This window comes from Accipiter gentilis, chromosome 4 (assembly GCF_929443795.1).
Source record: "Accipiter gentilis chromosome 4, bAccGen1.1, whole genome shotgun sequence".
Classification (NCBI taxonomy): Eukaryota; Metazoa; Chordata; class Aves; order Accipitriformes; family Accipitridae; genus Astur; species Astur gentilis.
The window spans coordinates 36,179,751-36,204,871 of NC_064883.1; the positions used below are offsets into that span (position 1 = coordinate 36,179,751).

Below are 25,121 nucleotides of genomic sequence, written 5' to 3' on the forward strand. Positions count from 1 at the left end.
ACACGCTGGTGCCGAGCACGGGCACACCAGTGTCAACCCTGTTCTTTTTTTATTATATTAAGATCACGCTAATCTGTCACGGAAACGTGCACCCAGGGTTTAGCGATATACGTACCGGAATTGCCACGGCTTGTCTAGAACAGAAGAGAAGAATCATTTAGGCTGGAAAAGACCCTTACGGTGTTAACCTAACACTGCCAAGCCCGCCAGCAGTTGGCGGAACGCAGGGAATACAGGTGAAAAGAGGGGTACGCTGGCAGTTCAGCAGGTGGGGAAGGCGAGCGGGGCCCAGGGCCGCAGTTTGGCTTTCTGGTGTCCAATTCCGGCCCGCCTCGAGCACCTCGCTCCCTCCCGCGCTTCCTCGGTACAACGGGGACCTGAAGACCTACTTCCAGGTGGGGCTCTTGGGACGAATACGCGGCAAGGCACCCGCCTCGCCCTCAAGCCACCGTACACGTGCGAATGGCTGGGAGGAGGGAGGGCGTTCCGGAGCCCGGAGCGGGGGGCCGGGGAAGCCCGGGGCGCCCCCCGCGGGTGGTCACGGCCCGGGGCGCCATCCCGGGGCAACGCCGCCTCAGGGCGCCGGACGGCGGGCGGGGCGGGGCGGGGCGGGGCGGGGCGGTCCCGCTGCGCGGCCGCGGAGCGGTCCCGCGGAGCGCCGCCGGCGCTGGGGCGCCCCCTGGGGGCCGGCGGCGGGAGCGCGGGGCGGCGCGGTCACGTGGATGTGACAGCGGCGCTGTGCCTGGCCAGCAGCAGTCGCGGCAGCGGCACCGCAGCGCCAGGCGCCGCCGCCAGCCCGAGCCGGGCAGGGAGGAGCGGGCCGGGGCCGGGGCCGGGGCCGGGGCCGGGGCCGGGGCCGGGGCGAGGCGAGGCGAGGCGAGGCGGGGCGGGAGTCGCCGCCGCCGCGGTGCCGGGCGGCGGGGGGTGGGGGGTGGGCCGGGCCGGGCGCGGCGGGGAGCCGATGCGGAGCGATCGCGGGCGGGCGGCGGCGGCGGCGGGAGCAGCAGCAGCAGCAGCCATAGCCATGGCGGGGCCCCGCTGAAGAAGGCGGCGAAGGAGGAGGAGGAGGAGAGGGGAGGAGAGGAGAGGAGAAACCTCCGCATTCCCTCCCTCCGCGCCCCGTCCCCCCGCGCGGACCGCCCGCCCGCCCGCCTCCCCCCCGCTGCATGCCCGGCTGAGACCGCGGGGAGGACTCAGCCAGCCGCCGCGGCCCCGCCGCCTTCCCTCTCCCCGTTCAGCCGCGGACAAAGGGGGGAGAGCGGGGCAGCCAGAGGAGGGGAGAGCCCGTCCCCCTGCCGCGCGAGCATGGCGGACCGCAGCCTGGAGAGCGTGTCCCTGCCCCTGGAGGTGAGGGCCCGGCTGGCCGAGCTGGAGCTGGAGCTCTCCGAAGGTAAAGGGGCGGCGGGGCGGGCCCGGCCCTCGCGCGGGCGGCGGTTGGGGCGGGCGGCGGTTGGCGCGGGCGCGCGGCAGCGGAGCGGCGCGGCAGCCCCCGGCCCGCTCCCTACCCCCTCCCACCCCCCTTTCCCCTCCACGCACACTCCGCCCTGCGGCCCTGCTGTCCGCCGGGCTGCCGCGGGGCTCGCCTCGGCCCCCGCCGGCTCTCCTGGCGGACCTCCCCCCCCCCCCCCCCCCGCTCCCGCCGGCGGGCTGGCGGAGGATACCGGCGCGGGTGTTTTTGTTCTACCTGTGAATTCCCCCCTCCGCCCGCTCTCCGCCGCGGCGCTGGCGGGGGCGGGAGAGGGGCTCTGGCAGCAGGGCCGGCCGCCCCGAGCCTCGCAGGCTGTGGTGCGGGAGGTGGAAAAATGCGTACGGCTGGCTCGGAGGGGGTTCCTGCCCTGCCACGAAAATGCAGCTTCACGGAAATCTGCCGTGTACCTGCGTGCACAGCCGCCCCTCTGACCGTATCGAGGGGCTCGCCACGGAGTCCGCGCAAATGCGTGTGTGTGTCGGTTGCAACAAAATACCCCACGATGAGGTCGTTTTGGACAATACGAGTTAGGTCGCTTAGAGGAAACGATTTTTGGGTTTTTTTTTTTGTGATTGCGGGATTTTTTAATTTTTTTTTATACGTATAATTGAAATCTTGTGGTGATTTTCTCGGCGTGGTTGATCTTGATGCTCCGCCGGTTCCCGGGTTGGGAAGGCTGTCATGCAGCCCGCATATTGCCGTTGCCGTGGCTGGGAGGATGAGCCGGAGCCCCAGCCCGCCCTTCTCTCCTCCGCCTGGCTCCAGCTCCCCGTTTCCATGTGTGTCAGTCAGCTCCGGCTAAGGAAGGAGAGGCAGGCGGCGATTAGTGCCTGTCAGGATCCCTCGCTGATGGGGATTGAGCGCCCAGAGTGCCATCAGTCTTGGAGGCGATTTTAGTGTATCAGATGTAATCTGTTCCTCCCAGAGGAAGAGAGTGGGGAGTATTTATACACATACACTGATGCTAGGGTTGGCTCTTTCCTGAAATGAAAAACTGCTATTAGCTGCCCCCCTTTTTTTTAATGGAAAACCCCAAATATCAGGGTTCATTCACCACCGAGAGGCTACAGCGCTAGCAGAAGCAAATGACCCAGCATGGCCCAAATTGGTTATTGGAAGTCGTCGATATATTGAGCTGTCTGTCTGTCTTTCTGTCTTTTTGTAACGGTTTGTAAGGGCTCCAAGCCAGAAAGTAAAATGCGCTCGAGCCAGTTTCATCAGCAGGGAGGAGCTGATGTTGACATTGTATTTTCCTTTTAATGCTTTGAGGGTGAAGAGGAGAATGAGCTGCTGGGATTGCTTGTGGCTCTCATTTCTGTGCCTCCCCCTCCCCGAGGGTGCCCTGAAAACCTGAAATAAGAGGAATTATATACAATATTGCCTTTCTGTGATGCACTGCCCGTGGATTGGCCCTTATCTGTGGTAGTGACGGTGGGAGGAAGGACTGTTTATATCACGGTATACGTAATGTTCTCGCTTCATGCAGAAAATGCTTCTTGGTGTGTATCACATCTTTGTCTACACACCAATGAGATACTAATTAAAACAGCTGTTAGTAAATGCTTGCAGAAGACCAAAATCAAACTGGCATAGACCTTCAATAAGAAATATGCTAATTCAGTGTACTGAAGTTGTAATACAGTTTTACGGTGCAGTTTCTGTTGCTGTAAGCATAATCCAAGAAGGCTCTGAGGAAGTGGGACGTGGTTTGCAATTGGACATCTGTATTCTGCACTGCTGTAGCTTCCCTGCAGCTAGAGCTGGAATGAATTTAGACCACTTGCAGAATCTTTCCTTCTGTGCCACTGATGTTACACCCAGCAGACGGGATAGCTTGTGTTTTCTGACTGTGGCAGCCTAAAAGAAGGTCAGTTAGAATTGGGAGGTGGGTGGAGAAAGGGTCAGCGTCCCGGTTTCAGTGCCTTCCCCCAAGCTGCTCTTGATGTGCTCTTCAAGTACGTGACAGTGCTCAGTGCCTGAGAAAATGAAATCATTCACTGCTTAAAGCACCCGTGTTGCGAGTCCTGGCCTGTTCCCAAAACTAATCCCTACAGATAGTGGGATCAGTAATTTGTACAGTTTTGTGCTGTAGAAGACTGGTCGTACTCTGGCCATGCTAACTCAGAGTTAAATGGTTTTCAAGGCGACTTTGTACATCTTTATGCCCTGAACGTGCAGCACCTTGCGTTGTGTGCTTAACTTGACAGTAACGAGCCAGTCTACTGGCTTCAGCGGGGTACATTCACTGAGATACGCACTCATATACATAAAAGTTCACAAGACGGAGGTTTTAACACGTGTGTGTTAGGGTGTCTCTGCTGCCTTCGTGAAGCAGGAAACTGTTGAAGGCAGTAGACGGGCAACTGCATGCTTAAACACATGTTTGGGTTTCATTGATAACATTGGGAGCTGAGTGACTGACGTGAATTGTGCCCCTTTTTGAAGTGCTTTCCTGAGTCAGACTTGCTAGGAAAATATTTTTCAAATGCTGGACGCCTGAATCCGTTTGCTGTATTGTTTGTGAGCATGAGTTTTTCAGTTCTGGTGCCGCTGAATGCTGTGGGTCTCACAGCTGCGGCTCGTACCCAAGCAACCCGGTTCTCTGGAGCCAAAACCTGTTGTGGACAGTGCAGCTTTAGGAACGCCTTCTGAAAGCAAGCTGCTGCTTTGTGGAAAAGAGAGGAGCACTGGCAGGATTATTGCCAGATTGTTTCTTGGGAGTGAGCTAAACCTGTCTCCTTCCTAGCTCTTGGAAGTGTCTTGTGCGATAGCGCGGGTCCTACCCACACAATGCATTTCAAAACCTAACATAAAATAGCTGGTGTCCGTGTGACCAGACCGCTAGTTACTGTGTCACTAGCACAGCCGGCACTGTGCAGATGTTGTAATTACAGTCTTCACTGGTAGTCATCATACATTTAAATTTCGCCGTGGTGTTTTCCCCCCTCCTCGTAGCTGAATTCTGAGTTCCTTCTTCAGCTGTGCACTAGGCATGGCCTCACTTGGGGCAGGGATGCAGGCAGGGGAGCCTCAGGCAGGGGCTGCTGCCGGGCAGGTAGCATGTGCTTTTTAGATGGTAGGGCAAAGTGCCTTTTTTTTGTGAGCGTTTAGGCAGTTCTGCACTGCTTGTTGGTTGAGAGGGAGGAGCAGTTTGTCAGGAAGCTGTTTACTTGGTATTCTGCTAAGATCGTCTCTAACCCGTTGGTTATTGTGGGCAAGCCACATGCCCTCTACCTCCCCTTTGTTGTGGTCTGAATGGGCTTTTTTGTTTTAAACATAACTATTTAAAAGGTACTATGGGTGCTAATTAGAATAACCATTTTAGTTTTTGTTACTTTCATTATTATGATTTAGAAGGTGAAGATCAGTTAGAATCAGAAATGCTTACCAGTGTCCTGCGTGCAGGTAGCCTGCCCCACGCAAGGAGCGAGTGATGGAGGTAGCCTAGCACTCTGATGAGAGCTGAGAATGACTTTCAGGTTGATGTATGGGCATGTAACGTTACGTTCAGCTTAAGGCATCAATAGCACACTTCTTGACGGTGTTTTCACTTCATTTTGGGAGGGGGAAATTGCTTCTGGGTTTCTCAAAACATAGGAGTGCAGCAGCAGTTTAAATTTTATGAATACTAGATGTTGTGGAATCATCCTTATCCCATCAGATACTCTGAAAACATTTGTTTTGCTGTGTTTGAGTGAATGTGCCTGATGCTGGCATGTTACATACGTGTTCTTTGACACTCTAGTAGTTTCCACTGAGTGTACTAAAGCTTGCTTTGCCCAAAACTATAGCCCTCCTAGGCTGATGCAATCAATGTGTCACTCTGCAGTAGTTGTTCTTTAGGGCTGCTTAGAATTTTACGAGGCTTTAGTCTTCTAACGATGTATAAAATTGTACTGGGTGGAAATAGATGAATCATCTTGTTTTTTAGAATAGCTTGGGGGTTGTTAACTGAAGAACTGATTTAATAAAACCAAGAGTCCTGAAATGTGCTGTCTTATTAAAAAAAAAAAGTAATTCTACAACCCCTCCATTCTTAAAAACACTTAAAAATTTAAAACAACAAAAAAAAGCAGCCCCCCAAATAGTTTTCTCATTTTCCCCTCAATTTAAGGATATACAAGGTTATATTGCTCTTCCAATTACTTCCTGAACCAAAATTAATTGGGAAAAGATGCTCAACAGTTCTTCCAGTATTTTATCCAAGTGTCAGATAACATAGCAGAAACCCTTAAAGAACCACAGACGCCACATGGAAAATGTGAAAACCATCCTGTTCAGAAACTATTCTCCCTATATTCCATACTATACTTCCAGTCCTCTTCCATTTTAAACATATGAGGCATAGCAGGTTTTTTTTTCTTTTTTTGAAAGTCTGAACTTTTCTCCAAAGAGCACTTTCAAGAAAGTGTCAGTAGATCTTTAGTGAGTGTTTACTTATTTCCAAAGGCACTGGATGTGCACTCAGCTAATTAATTTAGTCTTCAGCTTTTATTGTATCAACTGGCTCGATTATATTTGGTAATATTATTTGGGTTGATTGGGTCATTGTCTGGCCAGGTTTATTATTTTATTGGGTATAAGTTCTGTCTTTTATTGCCTGCATGTAGTCACTGAGTTGGGGCCAGAGAACTGTAGTTAGCTTTTCTAGTTATCATTTCTCCATAACATTTGCCAGCTGACTCTTCACCTGTGGAGAGGTTTCAAAGTGTGAAAATTTCAATAACTAGCACACCTCTGTGATTTGGGACACAAATCATCCTTTTAATTCACTCCTTGAGAGATAGTGCTCTGCTTAGCAAGTGGGTATCACCTGCACAATGACAAAGTGTTAATACTTTCTGAATTTAGGTGAGAAATGAACTAAGAAATTCAATACTCACATTTGCTTCTTGTTGTTTTTTTGAGCTGTTGGGTGCAGTTGGCTTATGTTTTCAGTTCTTTTTCTGGCAAAGAGAGGACTAATTTCTCAAAATACATAAAGCTGAAATTTTCATGTAAGTTACGTGCAAGATCTAAAGCTTTAAGAAAAGATAACAACTACCATGGGAATTATGATAAAATCAAGAGCTCTGGCAACAAAACCTTTTCTTTCTTTCTTTGTAAGATGAAGCTCCTCTCATCAGCTGTTCTGTTTCTTGGAAGGTGCTCAAGTTGGAGAGGGACTGTAACTTGATTATTTTAAAAACAGGTTAAATTCACTCATGAGTTAATAACCATTTGCATTTTAAGGCACTGGAATTTGAAGTTGTTTTTTTTTTTTGTTTTAATTATCTACGTACTTCACTTTACTGTGCTATTTGGACTGAAGGGCTTTTAATGTGTGGTGTTGTGTTGAAAGGATTCTCTGTCACTTATTCAGTAGAAGTACATTGTAATGCCTTGTAAAATAGACTATGCAAATCTCCAGGATGTTCCCAGAACAGCTGTCCCGAAGGCATGCTGTAAATATACCTTTATTGCCAGCTGATGTTCAGCAGCATTGATGCCCAAGGGTTACACTTAATAGATCATTCAGATGATCTTTACTGTATTACACAACAGACATACTCGAAAAACTTTTCCCAGGGATGTGTGAAAATTGCCAATGGGGTGTCAGTTTTATAGGCAAAACAGGCAGTAAGCAACGTATTTATAACGAGAACATGCATTGTAAGGAGTTGCCCTTTGCAGCTTCAGGGTATGTCTGCGTGATTCTGCTGCACAGTGTAGGGAGCAGAAGCCAGCACTGCTTCCCCTTGCCAAACCAACAGTGCGATGTATACCTATGGTTGTGAGTCAACGTGCTGCTTTTCTCTAGAAGGGTATTGACCTGCCTTTGTTACTCCATTGTAAGGGGAATGCTGTCATTTTGATTTGAATAGTCTTTATTCTAGCAAACCAAATATCCTTTGGTATCGAAGGAGTTCAGATTTAGCACACCTCTTCCCTTTGTGTTTAATTTTTCTCAGGGAAAAATATTTTCATGCTGTATAAAAGACAGATATAATAAACTAATTTTTGATGGAGGATTTGGATTGGGAGCAGCAGAAAGATCAATGTTTCTCTGAAGGGACATCAATAGACTCCTTTAGGTTTTCATAGCTCAGAATGGATGTTTGTGGTGTGGTACAGTGAATCCTAAATGTACCATAGCTCTTCTATACTTAAAAATGCATTGACTGCATTTTAATTTTTTAAGAGGCTATTTGTATAACGCGTCAAGCAGGACATATAATTTTTTAAAAATAACTGCTTTAATTCCCCAGCAACTGTCAGACAAGATGACTCACTGCAGTATAAGAATTCACCACAGCACATCACAGATTTGACACAAACTCTTAATCCGTGTAAAATTATGCATGTATATTCCCCTACCTTCCCGGTGGGTGAGCTTCATTTTTGCCAAACTCCTGATGATCCCATTCTGCGTTCTCTCCTCCCCCGCCTCCTTTTTTCTCCCTTTCTTCTTGAGAACCTCCTTGCAGTCGGTAGCCCCAGCCGCGGGGTATGGATGCAGCAGTCTTTTCCTGGCTTGTTAAGAGCCTTTCCTGATCATTAATAATGGCCCCTGATTCTCTCCTTGACTGTGGTAGTGTGGGGGGCATTTCCAAAGCATGATTGCTCTCTGCAGGGTTATTTCTGATCTTCCTTGTATTACTAGGGTAAACATACACTAAAAAACTGGAACTGGTTTCATTTAACTCCCCGTGGTGGAATGCATCAGGGAATTGCTCATTTTAGGCCTATATAAATCAATCAAGTTTTTTTGTAGTAATGTTAGCTAGGGCTTCTAATTGCTAGCCAGTATTATTTATTGCTAGGATTAAGTATAACTTTAAAAGATGTATAAAACATATTGGGGACATCATGATCTTCTGCAATAAAAAAATCAAATATAGGAGTAGGAATGTTCAAAGCAATTCAGCTTGAGACACATGCTGGGAAGGCCATGGCCACGGCTTTGGCTGGAGCCTCTGGCTGAAGAAGAGGGAGCTTCTGCCCTAAAGCCTCGTGGAGTCCTACCAGAGCAGCCTGTGCATGGCTCTCGGGGGATGAATGAAGGCATGTCATGGTGCTTCTTGTAGTCCCTTCTCTGAGAACAGAGTTGATTGCTGGTTCTTGGCAGTTTGATAGGCATAACCTGCAGTGCTTAGAGCAGCATTGGGTGCCGGGGTGTGGATAATTGTTGCGTATTTTACAGCAGAAGTTAACATTGAAAAGTATATGATGTTTGGTCTCAATGACCTGTTTTTAAGAGTATCCTGTTAAATGGGTACATGACTAGAGAAAGAAAGAATTCTTACAAAGTATCTTGATAACTTGCAAGGGAAGGTGTTTCCTATGGCTTTTTGAAGGGGCTATTTGATTTCCAAAGACTGCACTGAACCATTTATAGGCTGTTTGAGGTGGTGTTTGCTTTTACGTGTATGGCTGGGTCTGCAGAATGGTGGCCATTGAGGGGAAGGAGGGATTCTTCAAACGTTGTCTGCTTATATGGAAGTAAAAATGGATGTTAGGATCTGTGTTTGGTCCTATTTGTCTCTTGATCCAGAAACCATACCTCCATGCTAACCATGACATCTGCAATTTCTTCATTTGAATCTTGGCTTGATCTGTATGTAAGATTAAAATATCAAAAAAAAGATCTTGTAAGTCTGGTCTGGTAGGAGCTGTTCAGAAGCCAGGAAAATGTTTCTTAACAAACTCTGTGACAAATACTGAACTGTAAGTAATGGAGCCTGCTTTTTCGCTGGTGGGCTGGTGGTTGAAAGTCTGCCTAGACTAGCAAAAGTTCCGAGACTTTTGGTTGGCTTAGAGACCCAAACGAAGTGCGCTGACACTCTTTTTCCTAGTGTGTGGATGTCCATGTGTCCATAAACAGCCTCGCAAAATAAAGAGACCCTAGCAACAATCTCTTCACAGAAAGCAGGCCGGGACTATCCACTCTGTGTGGCCCCTCCAGATGGAGCTATGCAGTATTAGCAGGATGATTAGAGGGCTGTTGGATCTATTACCATTTAATGAGAAAATAGACCAATTGGTCATTGGGGTTCTAGTATCTCATTATGGAACAGTTCTGAAATTGTACATAAAGTTTCTTTCTGAAATCCATATACTGTATAACTACAGCCTCATAGAGCTACATGCCTTGAGGTCATAGAAAATAATGAAACTTAATCTTTTTTTTTTTCATTTGAGGGGATACCCTTAGTCATATTGACTGATATATTTCATTGTTATAATTGCAAGGAGAATGAGCAAAATCTAGAATTTTACATGCCACGCCTCTCCTATCCTTGTTGAAAGAGATGTATTTCAAATAACAGGATAATATTTTTGGTAAATGCCTGAAAAAATAAAACGATGGCATGGTGGTGACATGCGAACAGTTCAACTTTGAGAAAGAATCTTAAAATGGAAATTGTGTTTCAAATGCTAGACTTCTTTGACAGATGCCTGAGGATGAACAAACAACAGTTATCTAGTGAAACAGCAAAATGCAGAAACAACCCTTTTCTTTCCTGAATGATGACAATGGCAAACCCCTCTGCTGAATTCACTGGAAGAATCCAGTTTCATTTGCCAAATTTTTTAGCCTAAAAAAGGTGAATACATTGTTTAGAAGATGGTGTAAGTTTTTCTAAGTGTTGTGAAGTGAGGGGTTAACTTTTTTCAGGAAAAAAATTGAAAAAAATACTGTTGGACTGTGGAGCGATTTTTACTTCTGAGAGGGAAAAATAACAGATTGGCGATACTTTTAAATGGCTCTACTTTTAATCGGCTCTACTTTTTATCAGCTGCATGTTGTAATGGAGAAGGTTGGTTTGTTGTGTTGAGCAACAATGAGACTATCAGGAATTAAATTTAATGATATTTTTTTTTTTTTTATGATGATGATGAAAAAAGTCTTGCATTTTACGTTTATGAATTTTACGCTACTAAAGCATTTGACACATTCCAGTCACAAGGTTTTATCTGCATCTCTCACAAACTCTGACCTTAGTCCTACGAGTATCCATACCACAGGCTTGGGAGAATTTGACTAAACAGTTCAGAAGAGATCTTGAAGGGTGACCAAGAGTTGAGACATGGACGTTGGGGATTAAAGCAGTCCTAATAAACATTGTTAACCAGGAGAAAGAAGCGGAGTTTATTTTGATTATTTGACAAACCTTGTGTGGGGGAGGAGGAATACTTTCTCTATCATAGTGCGATATTAGTGCAACGTTAGCAGTCAAAAACATGAGAAAATCCAACTCCTAGGAAGGGAGGTTAGACAAATTCATATTGGAGATAAGACAGAAAATACTAATAAGGCTAGATATACACTGAAACACTTGCATAGAAAAGAAGGCTCAACAGCTTTCTAAAAAAACCTACCCACTGGTAGACTTAACAGAAGTCTCCTTTCTAAGGAATACCGAATGTAAGAAGTTCGTGTATGTAGATAGTTAATGTAAGCCACTGAATCCACCCTTGACTGGAAATATGCCAGTTTAAGTGCAATAAGTACTTTTGTAGTGGCATTTTATAAATGTTTTAGTCCAGTGTTATGATATATATTTTCTGGTAACTTCAAAAAACACTGCAACAGTTGAGAATTTCAGATTTAGTATGTTTTCAGTAGTTTACTAGTGATGACTTGACATTTACTTGCAGTAGTAATTTGTTTTAAACCAATATTGAACACTGTAAGGATGTGCATACATTACAGTTTTGAGAGGATATCAAGTGCAGCCGCTCTTGATAATACTTGCTTAAATACTGTATATTTACGTGTAGCTCAGGGGACTTCTGTATAAGCATGAAGTGGCAGAACAATAACATTTTTAAAAGCTCCCTTAAAATTTGTTATATGTAGCTTGATCATTGGCTTTTACATAAAGATAGTGTCCTTTTTAATCATTTGGATAAAGAATAAGAAAGCACTCACTTCCTCTGAAGGAAGATTAATCCTTCCTGCATGCTATTCCCCGATACTTCAGGGAGGTGAGGTCTGTACTCAACAATGAAATGAGTTGCAGTAAGACAGTTAGTGTATTATTTTCCTGCTTTAGTTGTGTATTTCCTTTTAACGTTCATACAGTAGATATATATCATGGTGTACACTTTTAGTTAATAGATCTGCGAATGTTGTTTCTTCCATTCCCCTTTAGTATTTCTTGAATTTTTTATTATTATTTGGAATTCCATATGTGATTTTAATAAGCCTTGAATCCGTGCATTTCCAGCATACTAAGTTGCAGCTAATGAGAAGCCCATTTCTACTTCGAAGGTGAACCCAGTTCTCATGGGAAGGTTTCATCAGGATGGCTGCTCTTTGCTCTGATGTCTTTGCTCTTGCCTCACTGGCCAGTCATGGTAACTTGGGTTTGCTCGCTGCACTGTGGTGATAGGTGAAGGGTATAGGAGCAGTGAAAATGTCTCTGTGACTTTGTGATGCCGTCAGAAGGTCCGTGAAAACTGTTTTGTTTATTGGGAGTTTCACAAAGCTGGTATCTTTGACCTCCAGAGGCAACCACTTCTGGAATGAACAGTAAAATGTAGAGAGAACATATTCCTTTGTCTGCAGTGGGAGAAGTAAGATACTTCCTTTTGCTTAGCCCAGACACTGTTTTTCTTCTTGAGCACAGTCATGCCTCGGCCGGTATTGTCTGCTGATGGTACTTCTGAGGAAGATGAGGGCTCCTGGCAAGTCCAGTATTTCTTCTTTAGCTTTGAAGGTCAGCCTCCTATCTGGTTTTTGTTCCACAAAGGATGCTGTGCAGCCAAGTGAGGTGACTGGGGTCACCTTGTGGGAAAGTGAAGAAGCAGTGTGTGTGATGCCTTGAGCCAGAAATAGGCACAGTGAAGTTAAATTTCATCTTTGACTGCTGGACCTTTTAGACACATGTGGTATCTTCTGGTAACCTAGTCCTTAAGAGTTCTCCCTCCATAGTATACTTTTAGAACAACAAGTATAGGAAGCCTGGGCTCTTTCTTGTCAGTGCCAGTTTCTCTGTTCTTCTAGGAGGAATCTAGGCTGGTTCATGCACCAGCTCTTTGTACTATTCAAAAAATACGCTGGGTTCTTCTCTGTCCCGAAGGTCATGCAAAGACCACAGCACCTCTGAAGCTTAAGGATTTTCAATCTGAAGTTCTCTTGTTGTATAATGCTGTTTGTCATTCCTAGGTGGTGGTCTGGCGTTGGCTGACCTGCAAAATGCTTTTCTGTGTATTTTGATAGGAAAATATCACCTGCAGTGTTAGGTCTATTATACAAATAGCATATGTATGTTGCTACAGGTGCACTTTGGCTGTTAATGATTGTAATTGGTTACTTTTGGTAAATAATAAATGTAGTTTCAGATCTAACTTCCTTTATGAGCCATTCTGCTTCAGGATATACTAGAAATAACTCCAGGCCTCATCTGCCAACTTGCTCCTCTGTACTTTTTTAGGGCTGAGGCAAATTTAGTATCTGGGATTATGTTAGACTGAAATTGGGAAGAAAGAAGCCAACTCTTTTTCAGAGTTGGCTTTTTTAACATGAACAACTTCATGATCTAAATTTTACACAGTCTTTTTGCTTCTGTCATAAATCTGCTCTAACTCAGACACCCAAAGAAGACTCCCCTGACTTCTCTGTAGATACAAGTTGTTTTGCTAGTGGGGGCCTTGTGGACAGTAATAGTTTGAAAATGGTAGCTGATAAATGCTACCTAAATGTCTTATTTAAGTAATAATAGAACATGTTATTTATGCTGCTTCATGAAAAATTGCTTACATGGGTATGTCAGGGTTAAGAGAGAGAATAAAGCATCTAAGTAACCATATCGTTCTGAAATACTGTAGCATCTGTTTTTCTCCAGGCTTCTTTTGAAAATACTGTATGACTGTTGTCGTGGACTGCGTCACCTACCTCATCGGGATCTGCATTCCACCCCTGGGCCCAGCAAGGAAAAAAAAGCAGTCACACCTCCCGGAGCTGGGCACCTATGGGTGTACAGTAGGAATTACAGCAAAATTACAATAGGAATTACAGTCAAGGGGGTAAATAAAGTCTCCCCAAAACAGAAGTATGGGAGTACTCTCAACGTAAAAGCCAAAGCTTCGTTTTCAGGGGCTTGAATAAGGAGGGAGGGTGAGTTTTGCCAAAATATATTCTTGTATTTATTTTTTCACTCAGAATGAAGTCCAGTTCACCTAAAAATAAATGGCAAAAACTATGTTGGCATCAGGACTGCACTACTGGGTGTACTTCCACTTAAAGCTATGTCTGTGAATAGTCAGAAACAATCTGTGATATTTAAGGATCTCTGCCAGGGTGTATGGTAGAAAGAAACAGATACTTTTTCTTCTCCTCTTCTCTTTGTGTCTAGTCATTGCTGGTACTAAGAGAAGTTTTGCATTTCAGACAGAGCATTCACATATATGGAAGAACAGGCCAGGATGTACTCCCAGTGGAAAGATAGGGACCCCATTCAGGACTGGGAAACTAGTCCATATTTAGAGAAGTTGTTACCAATTTGCTGGAAGTAAGAGTGATCACAAAAGCTCTGTAGCATTTCTGGTCCTTTGTGTGTGAAAGGTAACACATGGTCGGTATCACCTCTTCTTACGTGACAGAAAGAGAAAGCCAGCATACGTTCCTTTTGCTCTCATTTTTGTTACTCCTCACCTCTCTTGCTCTGTTTTTTCCCTGTTATTTCATTGTAAACTCTGACCTTTGGCACTTGTCTCCAAAGGCACCTGGCCCTGGTATGGCAGGTCAGGGTCAGTCTGCCACCCTGTGCCATGTATTTCCATTCCTTGGTCATCTGTCTTTCCACTAGTCCTCTTAAACAGCAGACTTGTGTGCAGGATCATGATGTAGATAATTAATGTAATGCCTCCTTTTGCAATAGCTTCTTTTTTTTCACATGTGAAAGCGTGCTCGCGAGACATGTCAGGATCAATGTGCTGAAAATTGAAATCTTATAAGTTGACGTAAAACAAATTCTTGTCTTGGAGTAACAGACTTGTTAACTACTGAAACTCAAAGACTGTAGAGACACTAGCTGAGGTATATGTGTTCTGCTAATCATGCTTGATGTCTGCTTTTTTTGGTTATTGCTGTTTACTTCTACTTTATCATGTTTGCTTAGAGCTAGATTAGGATTTTCTCCATGCAGTGTGAGGCATTTATGGAGAAACGTGCATCTTACATTTTTTGAAATCTGATCTGGAGATAAGTAATGACATTTATTTTCCATCTAAAAATGCATTTCTCTTAATAATACTCCCATTCAGTGTGGGTTTGTTTTTGTGGGTTTTTTTTAAATTCATGTGAAACCCACACTAAGCAAAAATACAGCTTACAGAGCCTGAAATTATGAAGGAACTACTTGCAAAGAGCCAGCAATGCTGTCTACATGATGAAAGCCATTTAAATTGTTCAGGCATAAAGCATGGATTAGAAACTGTATCTTCAAATCATCTTTGCATATTTATGAGTACACCTGTTACATAAGCAGTGGAAAGTGCTGAGATTCCTCCTGCCCTGTGCCACAGTTAGCAGAGTGAAGAAAAACAAGATCGTTTGTCAGTTTAAGTCTTTTAAATCCAAAGTGAAGCCTTATCTGCCTAATAGCCTAATACCAGAGAAAGATACTGTTTGTGTTCAGCAGGGCTGTATTCATGTGACTGTCAGTGGCTGAATTACTGCTCTCAGTTCTATATAAAGATTCCTGCTCCCACCCTGCCCCTCCCTGGCACTGTCATTTAGCACAATGTGCAGCATGCAGTATGGCTGTAAAACATCCCTGAAATACTGAAGTGTGTCTTCTTTCACGCTTGTATATGGAAAACAAATAGAGGGCCGCCTTCTTGGCTTAGTATGTTAACTTCCTAGCTCTGTTGCGTTCAGCGCCAGCTGAGGCAGAGTCATGTTACTTACATGTGTTTTCAGCATGGCCTATATTCAGGGGAAGAGTTGGGGGTGTATGATTGCCATATCCTGCACCTCTTCTCTGCTCAGTGAAAGCGTTATGTTCAGTTTAGACTTTGGTGTTAATTTGAGTACCCACAAAATACAACTTCCTCAGGAGCCCGACTTGGCAGCAACAACACTGAGGGTGCTACACGATGCAGCATGAAGCTGGCTTTGAAAGTCTTTTCCAGTGTCCCTGCTGCCATGCTACTGTTTGCAGGTGGGTCATGATTTCAGTGATGCCTGGGTTTACAAAGAAAAAAACAAAACCAAAAGAAAGAAGAAAACAAGAAGAGGAACAAAATCTTGTGGGAGGTTTCTTTTGTTGTTTCCCCCTGAGGAAATTTTTTTGTAGCTTTTTAAAGTTGGATTCATTCAGCAACCTGCTACATAGTGCAGCTTCATAAATAACTGCACCCTACGGAGAACAGGGATCTGAACAGTGTGGATGGAGGAAGGAAATGATGGGTGCATTGGCAAGGAATGTGTGTATAGAAACATCTTAATCCAGTTTTGCTGCTGAATAGAATATTTTATATAACTACACTGTCTGAATATAAGATATTTTTTTTTTTTTTTTCCTGTGCGACACTAGCACAGGTTGTCCAGGGAGGTTGTGGACTCTGTCCTTGGAGATGCTGAAAAGCTGTCTGGACATTGTTCTGGGTAACCTGTTCTAGGTGGCCCTGCTTGAGAAGGAGGCTTGGTCAAGATGTCCTCTAGAGGCTCCTTCCAGCCTCAAGCATTCTGTGATACATCCTTAAATTTCCACCCTTTCACTGATAAGTAATTTTACTCTTCCCAGTACATTCTCTTGGATTTCACACTGTCTGTGGTTCTTGGAATGACATGCTCAGCCTATCTTGCAGTATGTTCGTACCTGCTATCGGTGGCTTCCCAGCAGAGATCTTCTGTAACACCAAGTTTTTAAATTTCCGTTGCGATTATGCCATGTGCACATTAGTGATAGTCAACAAAAATATGCAACATGGGAGGTGAAGCATAATGCATTAAACAGGTATTTGATTTTGAAATGGTTTCACTTAAAATATTGTTACTGTTTTTTGTATGCAAAACTTGATAACGGCAGTAAATTTACATCTTACATAAATGATCTAGAATTCAAGTGTGGGTAAGGTTGCTTGTGATGATTTTAATACTGTCATTATGATCATCACTCAGGTATACGACTGTCAATTAAACAATTCTTAGGGTTTTTGACAGAAGTATATGCCTGTTTGTATCTGGAAGAGTAATTCCTTTGGTTCTGTCAGGAGCAGGGAAATGAACAGCACTGAATGGTTATGAACATCAGTTTGTTCGATTACTTATTAACACCAATTTTAGATACAAAAATATCTTGAATGTTTATGAGATCTTTTATTATTTTTATTGAAACCCGTTTTGAGAGTTATTACTTATTAACACCAATTTTAGATACGAAAATATCTTGAGTGTTTATGAGATCTTTCATTATTTTTATTGAAACCTGTTTTGAGAGTTGCATGCAGCTGTAACCATGCACTTAAATATCAATATTTTTTCAAAGTTTCATGTCAGTAATGCAATAATTAATCCTCCTGACAAAGCTAGAAAGCAGTCTCCAGATACCTTGGCATTGTAGAACCACCCACAGTAAAATCTTCTTATGAAAGCTGTTTGGTGGCTGTGGTCCTCAGCCGAATGTTTGGCCTCACGCTATTAATTCTTTCCCAGCCACCAGGCTTTCTTTTCCTCTCTATAAAAAGGGAAGCTGGACTGTATTTTTTGGGGGTATGAACACAGCTTTTAAATATGGAAGAACTTCCATATCTGCATTGTCTCCTGACTATTCAGTGAGCAGCTGGACATAGCTTTTGCAAGAGAAAGTTATGTGGAGTATGGTCCCGACTCAGCAAAGCATTTTAGGCATGTCCTTCAGTCTCATTGATATTGCCAGATTAACTTAAACCAAATTGTCACACATGGAGTGAGCATATCTGTCTCCTGCATGGAAAAACCAAATCTTTGTCATCTTCATTGCTTGCTTAAAAAAGAGAGTCAGTGTTAATCAAGGGATCAACAGTCTTTCTTTCACATTACTGTGTGAAAGGTGAGGGATCTTAAAAGCATTTTTTTTTTTTTCCTAAATGATGCTCTACTATATATTTAATATTGTTAGGTCATTAGATTAAGAACAACAGAACTCCCCATATCTGGTTCTCATTTTGTATGCTTTCTCTGTGCTTTATTGAATTTGTAGATTTAAAAGATTTTGGGTGATAACGTTCTTCATTTCTACAGTATGAGGTTGGAGGTCCTCAAACTTAGTTTGCTTCCGTACCACAGTCTCAGAAACAGAATTGTATCATCAACATTCTGTCTGAAGAAGTGCCTTCAGTTGCCTTCAGGGTAAAGATAGTGATTACACGTGTCAGGATGGCAATGTTGGATTCCAAGACCTGAAATCAGGTTGATGCAAGTAAGTCAGCATTCTGCGCTGGAGGCTGCAGTGGTAACCCCAGTTCTCAGATGGGCAGGAAAGTGTGAAGTCTTGTGATATTTGAGAATCTGCTTTAAAAATCAGACTAACCAGATAACAGGGAGAGAATCTACTTTTATTTCCATGAGGTGGTACATGTCAGCAGAAGAATATAATATAATAAATGTTTTGGTGAAGGTGATGTTCGATATGCTTGCGATGAATTTTCAGAAGCCATGTGTCCTGGAGAGGGGCCCCCTGTGTGCAGCCATACAAGTGCAATCACCTTAAAAGCCCAAGGCGGGTGCTTGCATTCAATATACTTGGTGCCTTTGAGTGACAGTGAGAAAATGAGGGATTACAGCAATTGCCTTTCCTCCTAAATATAAGGAGATCTAGGCACCTATTTCTGGAAAACGTTTTGAGTCTGTTCTCTTTACCTCTTGCTGCAAGGCAGGAAGAGGCAAGAAGCAAGGAAGAAAGAGCAAGGCTGGAGCCATTCTTTTATTTCTAGAATTGCCTTAACAAAAGTGGTTCATAGGGCAATTACTGTTATCAGCAGCCAAAGACAAAAATGCCTGTCTCCTGTTTTCCAGGGCTGAGTTTGCAGCTCAGGCACATGTCGTAACCATTCTTTTATAGGAAAAAGAGGCAGTTGAGGGATGGGTAAGAAGATTTTTTTCTTTTCTGGAAAAGAATGAGAAGGCCAAGTGATAGGTATCTCTTTATTTGTCCTTTGACATTGTATGGCAAAGGCATAAATTGTATCAGTTTTAGGAATTTGATAGCGTATTACTGTGATCAAGACATGAAATAAAAGATTCTGTTCAGGATCACAGAATATGATTATGACTTGTTTTGTATATTTATTTTCATCTTCCTTTTGCCATCCATCATGGTGTTTTCCTCTGTGTACCTGGGATCTACTGAACTTGGTCTGAAGGATCACTGTTTTCCCACTGAGTTTGCTTTTCTTTGTTAAGCCTTATGAAAACGTAGTGGCTGCGAGGAGCTTGGTCCTCTTGTAATATCCTGCATATATGGTGGTTTAGTCCTCCGTTACTGTGTTTCATAAGATCTGAATAATGAAAGAAACTTTTGATTGTTTGTGCAGTAAAAGGAATGGTCTGCAAAGCCTAATACAAAATTCTTGTGTGTACCCACTGCTGTGGGGTGAGGAGGGTAAGAAGTTATGCTGTCACTGTGATGGAATAACTAAAATTTAGGCATAAAAACATTTGGGCAAGGACTGTGTGTTCCATTAAAGGCTAAATGTGATGCATTAGAGAACCAAAGAATTTAGCTGTGGAAACATCTCTCGAGGCAATGATTTATTTTTGGTCGTATTTAATGAAGTAGCTTTTTTAAATTGTAAAAATCAGTACACAGGCATCATTATTTTTACGTGCAGTGTGTGTGTGTAGGCATATTTAAAGAAGTAAAGGAATATACATGTAGAGAAGATGGGGAAGGAAAAACCTCATACACTGACTTCTCAAATGAACAAATCTTCCCACTTAAGGGAATGTTGTGGGAAGCAGTAGCTCCCTTAGGGATAGGCATGTGCAAGTTACCCCTGTTTTGAGTCATGGATTTTTTCTCAGTGTTGCGGCTCAGATGCACAAGCCCCTTCCCCACCATGCTCCCAATTCCTTAAATAACAGCTGAGGTCAAGAAGGAAAAGGGACAGATCTCTGTCACTAGGAGGCCTTCTGGATCACACCAGGGTATGTGGGGTTTCTTGATGTTCCGTCTCAACTGTCTGGTACAAGAAGATAATTTTAATCCTATTTTATTTATCACTTCTCAGTAGAGTTTTTGCCTTTTATACTGACTCACACCCTTTCTAATGAGTCACTAACACTGTTGTTGTTAAATGCACTTAACAAATATCTTTACTCCAGTTAGTTTTTGTGATGTGTATGTTTCTGCTCGGTCACATGAAATGAATTACACACTGCTGAATTTACAGTGATGTCTTTTGGCTTGGAACAATTAACCATAATGACCCTTAGTACCTCAAAATACACAGTGAATAAAGTAAAACTATTGTATATATCTTGAGGCTTATTTTAACACACTGTGCCTTTCCAATTGCAGTATCTGGTGATCTCTGTAGGGGCATTTTATTACAGAATGCTCTGGCTCCCACTGAACCAAATCTAAAACTGGAGCAAATTCAGACCTGTATAATTGGTTGGGAAAATAATGAGAGAGGGAAGATCAATTTGGCAGACGGGGACCCAGACATACAGAAAGTCTTTGGATGGAAGCAAAAGAGCTTTGAAATCGAAAGCTGGCTCAAAGACTTCTCAGCAGCATCAGGCAGAATTGAACTGTAGGAGAGGTGAATGCTGCTTCTGAACAACAGCCCTTCCTCTGTCCTTGAGGTGGTGGCTGAATGTACATGCTCAGACCTCCCTGTCAATGACAGAGGCAGTGTTTCCTCCTCAGAGCCTTAGCATAGGCAGTAAAGCTGCAGTGGTTTCACCATCTGAAGCAGTGGCTGCACTGACAGCAGCTTAATGCCGATGTCCAGGACCAGTTCTCCTGAAATGTTTCTGGATGAGCATGTGCCCCTAAAGTTATGTCTCCAACCAACATGTCAGTAAGTGCTCCAGCATATAAATAATGACGTTTCAGTAGCTCAAGACATGAGCAGTGATTTTTTTTTTTTTTTTTTCTTTTTTTTTTTTCTGTGATACTTCAGGGATTCATAAGTTGATTGCTGTTTTGTCTGAGTTTTTCTTTCAGGTCAGAAGAAATTTGTATGTCTGCTGATCACACATAGACGAAAGGTACTCCCAGTAATTAATACCTTGGGTCCTATATCCTTTGGATGAACTATAGTTCTTGTTAGATGACCATCCTTTCCTGTGCTGGGGGAAAAACTGTATTTTGTTTCCAGCTTGAAGTTCTCCAGCGGTGATTCATCCTCAGATCTTAGAAAAGGCTCTTGTGTTTAGGAAACTAATACTGCATATGGCTTCTTAAAAAAGTATTAGCTTTGGACATGAAGTTATGTATTACTGACAAACCTGAGGTTGATGTAACTTACTATATTGAAGTTGGACTCCCTTATACTTTAAGAAATGGAATTGCTACTGTGGGAGCACTGTGCTACCACTTAAAGCCAAGAGCAAGTACTTACATCTTTCTTTACAGTCTATTATAAAAGGCTGTGGGGCATTTTATTGTGGACTGTCCTGTGAAAAAGTGACTGGACTGGAAATTGCAGTATGACATTCACATAGAAGAAATTTATATCGGAATAGTGGTATGAAGTTGTGCAATTATGGATTATATTATTTGCTTATGGAAGTATATAGGTACAACCATAGTTGCATGGGACACCCTGTTTTTATTTATGGGCTTGCTTAAGTCATGTTGAAACCAATTAGAACTGAAACACATGGTTAAAAGTGGGCACATGCTTAGGGCTTGCATTGTTAAGGCCTGTGCTGTCTAGGGTTGGATTATGGAACTGGAGCTAGAAGAAGAAAGCATCCACAAGGGCACATAAAAAGAAAAGATACCTCGAAAATCCTAAAAGAGTTCAACTGGTGATGTAAGGGATTCAGTACAAGGAAGACCAAGACTTTATGAGGCATCTCAGCCATTTTGGGAGACTACACTGTATCCAGCATGTTTAGTTCCAACAGTACTGAAGTGAACACAAAACCTGCTTCTGCAAGTATTTTTAAGCCCCATGATCTTTCCAGTATTGATGTGGTATTGAGTTCTTCAGCCTTGAAGACTTTCACATCTGGAATAATTTTATTCATATTTTTTTAATAATCTAAACAATATTTGATTATAATACTGTAATACTGTACACTGCAGAAGTCCTAAAGAAGAAATAAGCCTGAAGGTCCATTAAATTCTTTATTTTACTGGACTAAATGCTCCCACTTTCAGAGCTGGATAAATAATATTCTGGATATAGCTGTAACTTTTTGAAAATGTTCTTTTAGTAGGCAGGAACTGCAGTCTTGGAAACACATGGTTCTTACTCCCTTACTTGCCCTTTTTTATATCTGGCACAGACAGTGAAGGAAAAACAGCAATAGTGTCCAGTGGACAACAGGAAAAATACAATGTTGGAACATTTTAGCAGTGAAGCAACAAGCATCTGTTCTTCAGCACTGAGGCTTAGTTTTCCTACAGACATATTCTGCTGTTCATGTAGAAATCTCTCAGGGTGGTGTTACCCCCAGATGTCTGCACTGTCCCTTTGCTTGTGAGCAAAGTTGAGGCAGCTGAGGATGTGTTTTGGTACCCAACGACACCATTGCTTAGTTATGTACATTCACGTTTTTCATGATTAAGATACTGGACTGTGAATTGAAGGACCTGGTGGCACACATTCACTTCTGCCACGTTTGCTGTGGCTTTCGTGGCTGCATTCAGAGGGAAATGGTGGCAGCTGAATCCCAGCAAGAATGAGAGCATGTCTCTGCAATTAACTTTACCAAAAAAAGATGCAGCAGGATTGGAAATGTATAGGTTGGTGTTCCAAGAGACTTACTTGACTCTCCCACTGTGTTCTTCAGGGATTTTAAAGATGGTCTCTAGTTTAAGTATAATTTAGGGGGTTATTTTTCATGCTGGTGTAATACTGAAAAAAATTATGGTTGATTTTTCCAGAGTTAATCGTGGTAGTTTGTCATAAGCTTTTTTCATGGCTCAAAAACATTTAGTGTTCTTACAGCTTTTAGATTTTCTTCTGTTAATAAAAAAACCTCGTCTGAGTTTGGAGCATACTGAAGAGGATGATGAAGGATAGTCCAGACCTCTGGAGGCAGCCAGTTTAAGTAGAATCTCAGAGCGCCCTGTTGTCTGTTTTTAAATGAGATGTCCTTATCATTCAGCTCTGAAAGATAAGTATCCGAAAATGAGGCAACAGTTTACCCAAACGGCATTTAGTTTCTGTTCCAGAGCTCAGGTTTGCAAGAGTTTAAGTGCAATATATAACTGACCAAGTAATTCCTTAGACCACTTTCTCTACAATTTCTCATGGTTAAGGTTTGATATGTAAAATAAGAGTTCAATCAATGTGTTGTCTTTCCTACATAGACATTTTTTTTCTTTTTGGTGTGTGTTGTTAAAGTAGCACCTGAAACCCTAAGCCCTCATCTGTCAATACTAGCATGGAAAACCATCCAGGGCCAGGGATGGTTCTCTGGTCCTGTGACTGAGCAGCCCAGCCTGGCTCACATGTAGGTGTCTAAACCTTTTTGCAGCATATGGTCATATCCAAACTGCCTACTGTGAACAGTCTGTGATACATACTATTCCCTGAACTGTGTCTGGGCATTACCTGGACAGTGCTGGCTGTCATGGGCCAAAACAGTGTCAGTGAGAGCACTAACTACCAAACAGAAGTGTGGGTCCATGCTTGACCCCATGCCCTGGCCCAGTTGTATTTCCCACATATCTCAGCCATGAATGAAAACCTTTGTTTTTAAGAAAGTAACATGGCAACAGCCTCAAAACTGATGCTCTTCCCAAAGAGAAGAAAGTCAGCGGAAGAATGCAAGCCAGCCTTAATACTGTCCCACAGCAGCCCCATGTGGGGCTTTTGCCATCACATTTGTTTTGCTTCTTTCCCAAGGGGTAAGCAAGTAGAGCATTCACATTTCCTAGGAATTATCTATTAACAGAAGGGTAAGATGGTGATAAAATAACCTTACCTTGTGTTATGGAGGTTTTGGGTGTTGGCATTCACGCCTTTTGTTGAAAGAAAAGGAGGGAACACCACATAAAGGATTACTGCAGGCTCTGCCGAATACTGTGTGGTGCCAATTCAGAGTTTATGAGCCCGTAGTTGGTGACTTGGCATGAAGGTGGCTGCTTGGCTTCCTTATGAGGAGAGGTCATTAGTGAGAAGCAGGAAGAAGAAAATAGAACTGACAGAAGAATAGTTTCTGAATTGAAAGCATTTGCTTTTAATCAGAGATGCTAATAAATACTTTTTCTAACTTTTGACATCCTGTGTTTTGGTCAAATCCCTCCCCCCCCCCCCCCTTTTTTTTTTTCCATGAGCTGATGTCATCACTGGATCCACCATGCAGTTTCAGGACTATTGCTTTAGATTGCATCACAGTGTTAAAACTTTTCAGTTTTAATCCAGAATGTCTTTTTTAGAACAGTAAACAGATGACCCATTTTAGCCAAATCACATCAATTTTAAGCAATGTAAACTGTAGAACCAAAAGCAAGCTGGATCAAGCTGCTTTTTACTTCAGTGGGTACTTTTTTTGGAAACAGCAATTTTACACTTTTATTTAGTGTGAGTATTTCCAAAGGCTTGGGAATATGGGCGGGGGGAAGAATGGGGTATGGAAAAGTATTGATTAAAAAATTCTGTCTCCTCTTCTTGATTTGTATTTCCCATTTCCTCCCCTTGTCACATCTCTGAAAATACATAAGTCCCTTCAGTCCATATTCTTGCATGTTATTGATGTATTTTTCAATTTGATTAGGATTTAGAATGTATTATTAAAACACAAGGATAGTTTATAGTAAAAATCAAGAGCCAGCCAAATGCTTGTGGGGAGTTTGAAATTGTCACGTTCAAAAAAAAATTCACAAAAAGCTTAAGACAATTCAACTGTTGCGATATTGTTTGCAAAATAGAAGGCAAAGTGGGGTTTATTATAGTATGAAATAACGAGACAATATGCAACTGAATACATGCTTGGAGTCGGAAAAAAAGTAGCAATTGTAACTACAGATCTTTGGCCTTAATTTCAAAAACAAATGCAGTGTATCTGAAGAAAAGACTCTTATGCTGCATTTGTTCTTCCTGGTTTTTACACTCATCTAGTTGTCATTCTAATTTACTAGAGTGGCAACAGAAGTTCTGTCATAGTGTCTCAGTGTTTTGAACTCTAAACCCCTTTTGCTTTAGGCTTTTCTTGAGTAGGGGAGCAAGCAGAGCACAAAAATGTAATTTAGGAAGTTACTAAAGTGCAGTGCTAGATAGGGACAGTCTTGATACTGAGGCATAATACTTTCACCCTAGGCTGTTGAAGTACCTCTCTACTAGTGAGATGCACAAACATTCTTTCAAATATACAGGTGTTTCTGTTATGTGTTGGGGTTTTTTTTTGCCCTTTTTTTTTTGTGGTTGTTTTTGTTTAGGGGGTGGGGTGTTAATTTATTTTATGAGACCTCTGTTCAGGCACCTCACCTGGATATCAGACTGCTTGTATACTTATCTCTAAGAGGGTGTACTTATGCTCAGAGGGAAGGGA

The 25,121-nt window shown here is 42.8% G+C and overlaps 1 protein-coding gene across 4 annotated transcripts in view; it reads left to right on the plus strand.

The window, feature by feature from the left end:
• The first annotated feature begins 975 nt into the window (after window positions 1-975).
• Window positions 976-25,121, plus strand: part of DIP2C (disco interacting protein 2 homolog C) — a 335,666-nt gene continuing 311,520 nt past the window's right edge. For all 4 annotated transcript variants that reach the window (XM_049798792.1, XM_049798793.1, XM_049798794.1 and 1 more), the window contains exon 1: window positions 976-1,390. In XM_049798792.1, the coding sequence (XP_049654749.1) occupies window positions 1,306-1,390 (85 nt within the window). In that variant the 5' untranslated portion in view covers window positions 976-1,305. The remainder of the gene's footprint in view (window positions 1,391-25,121) is intronic.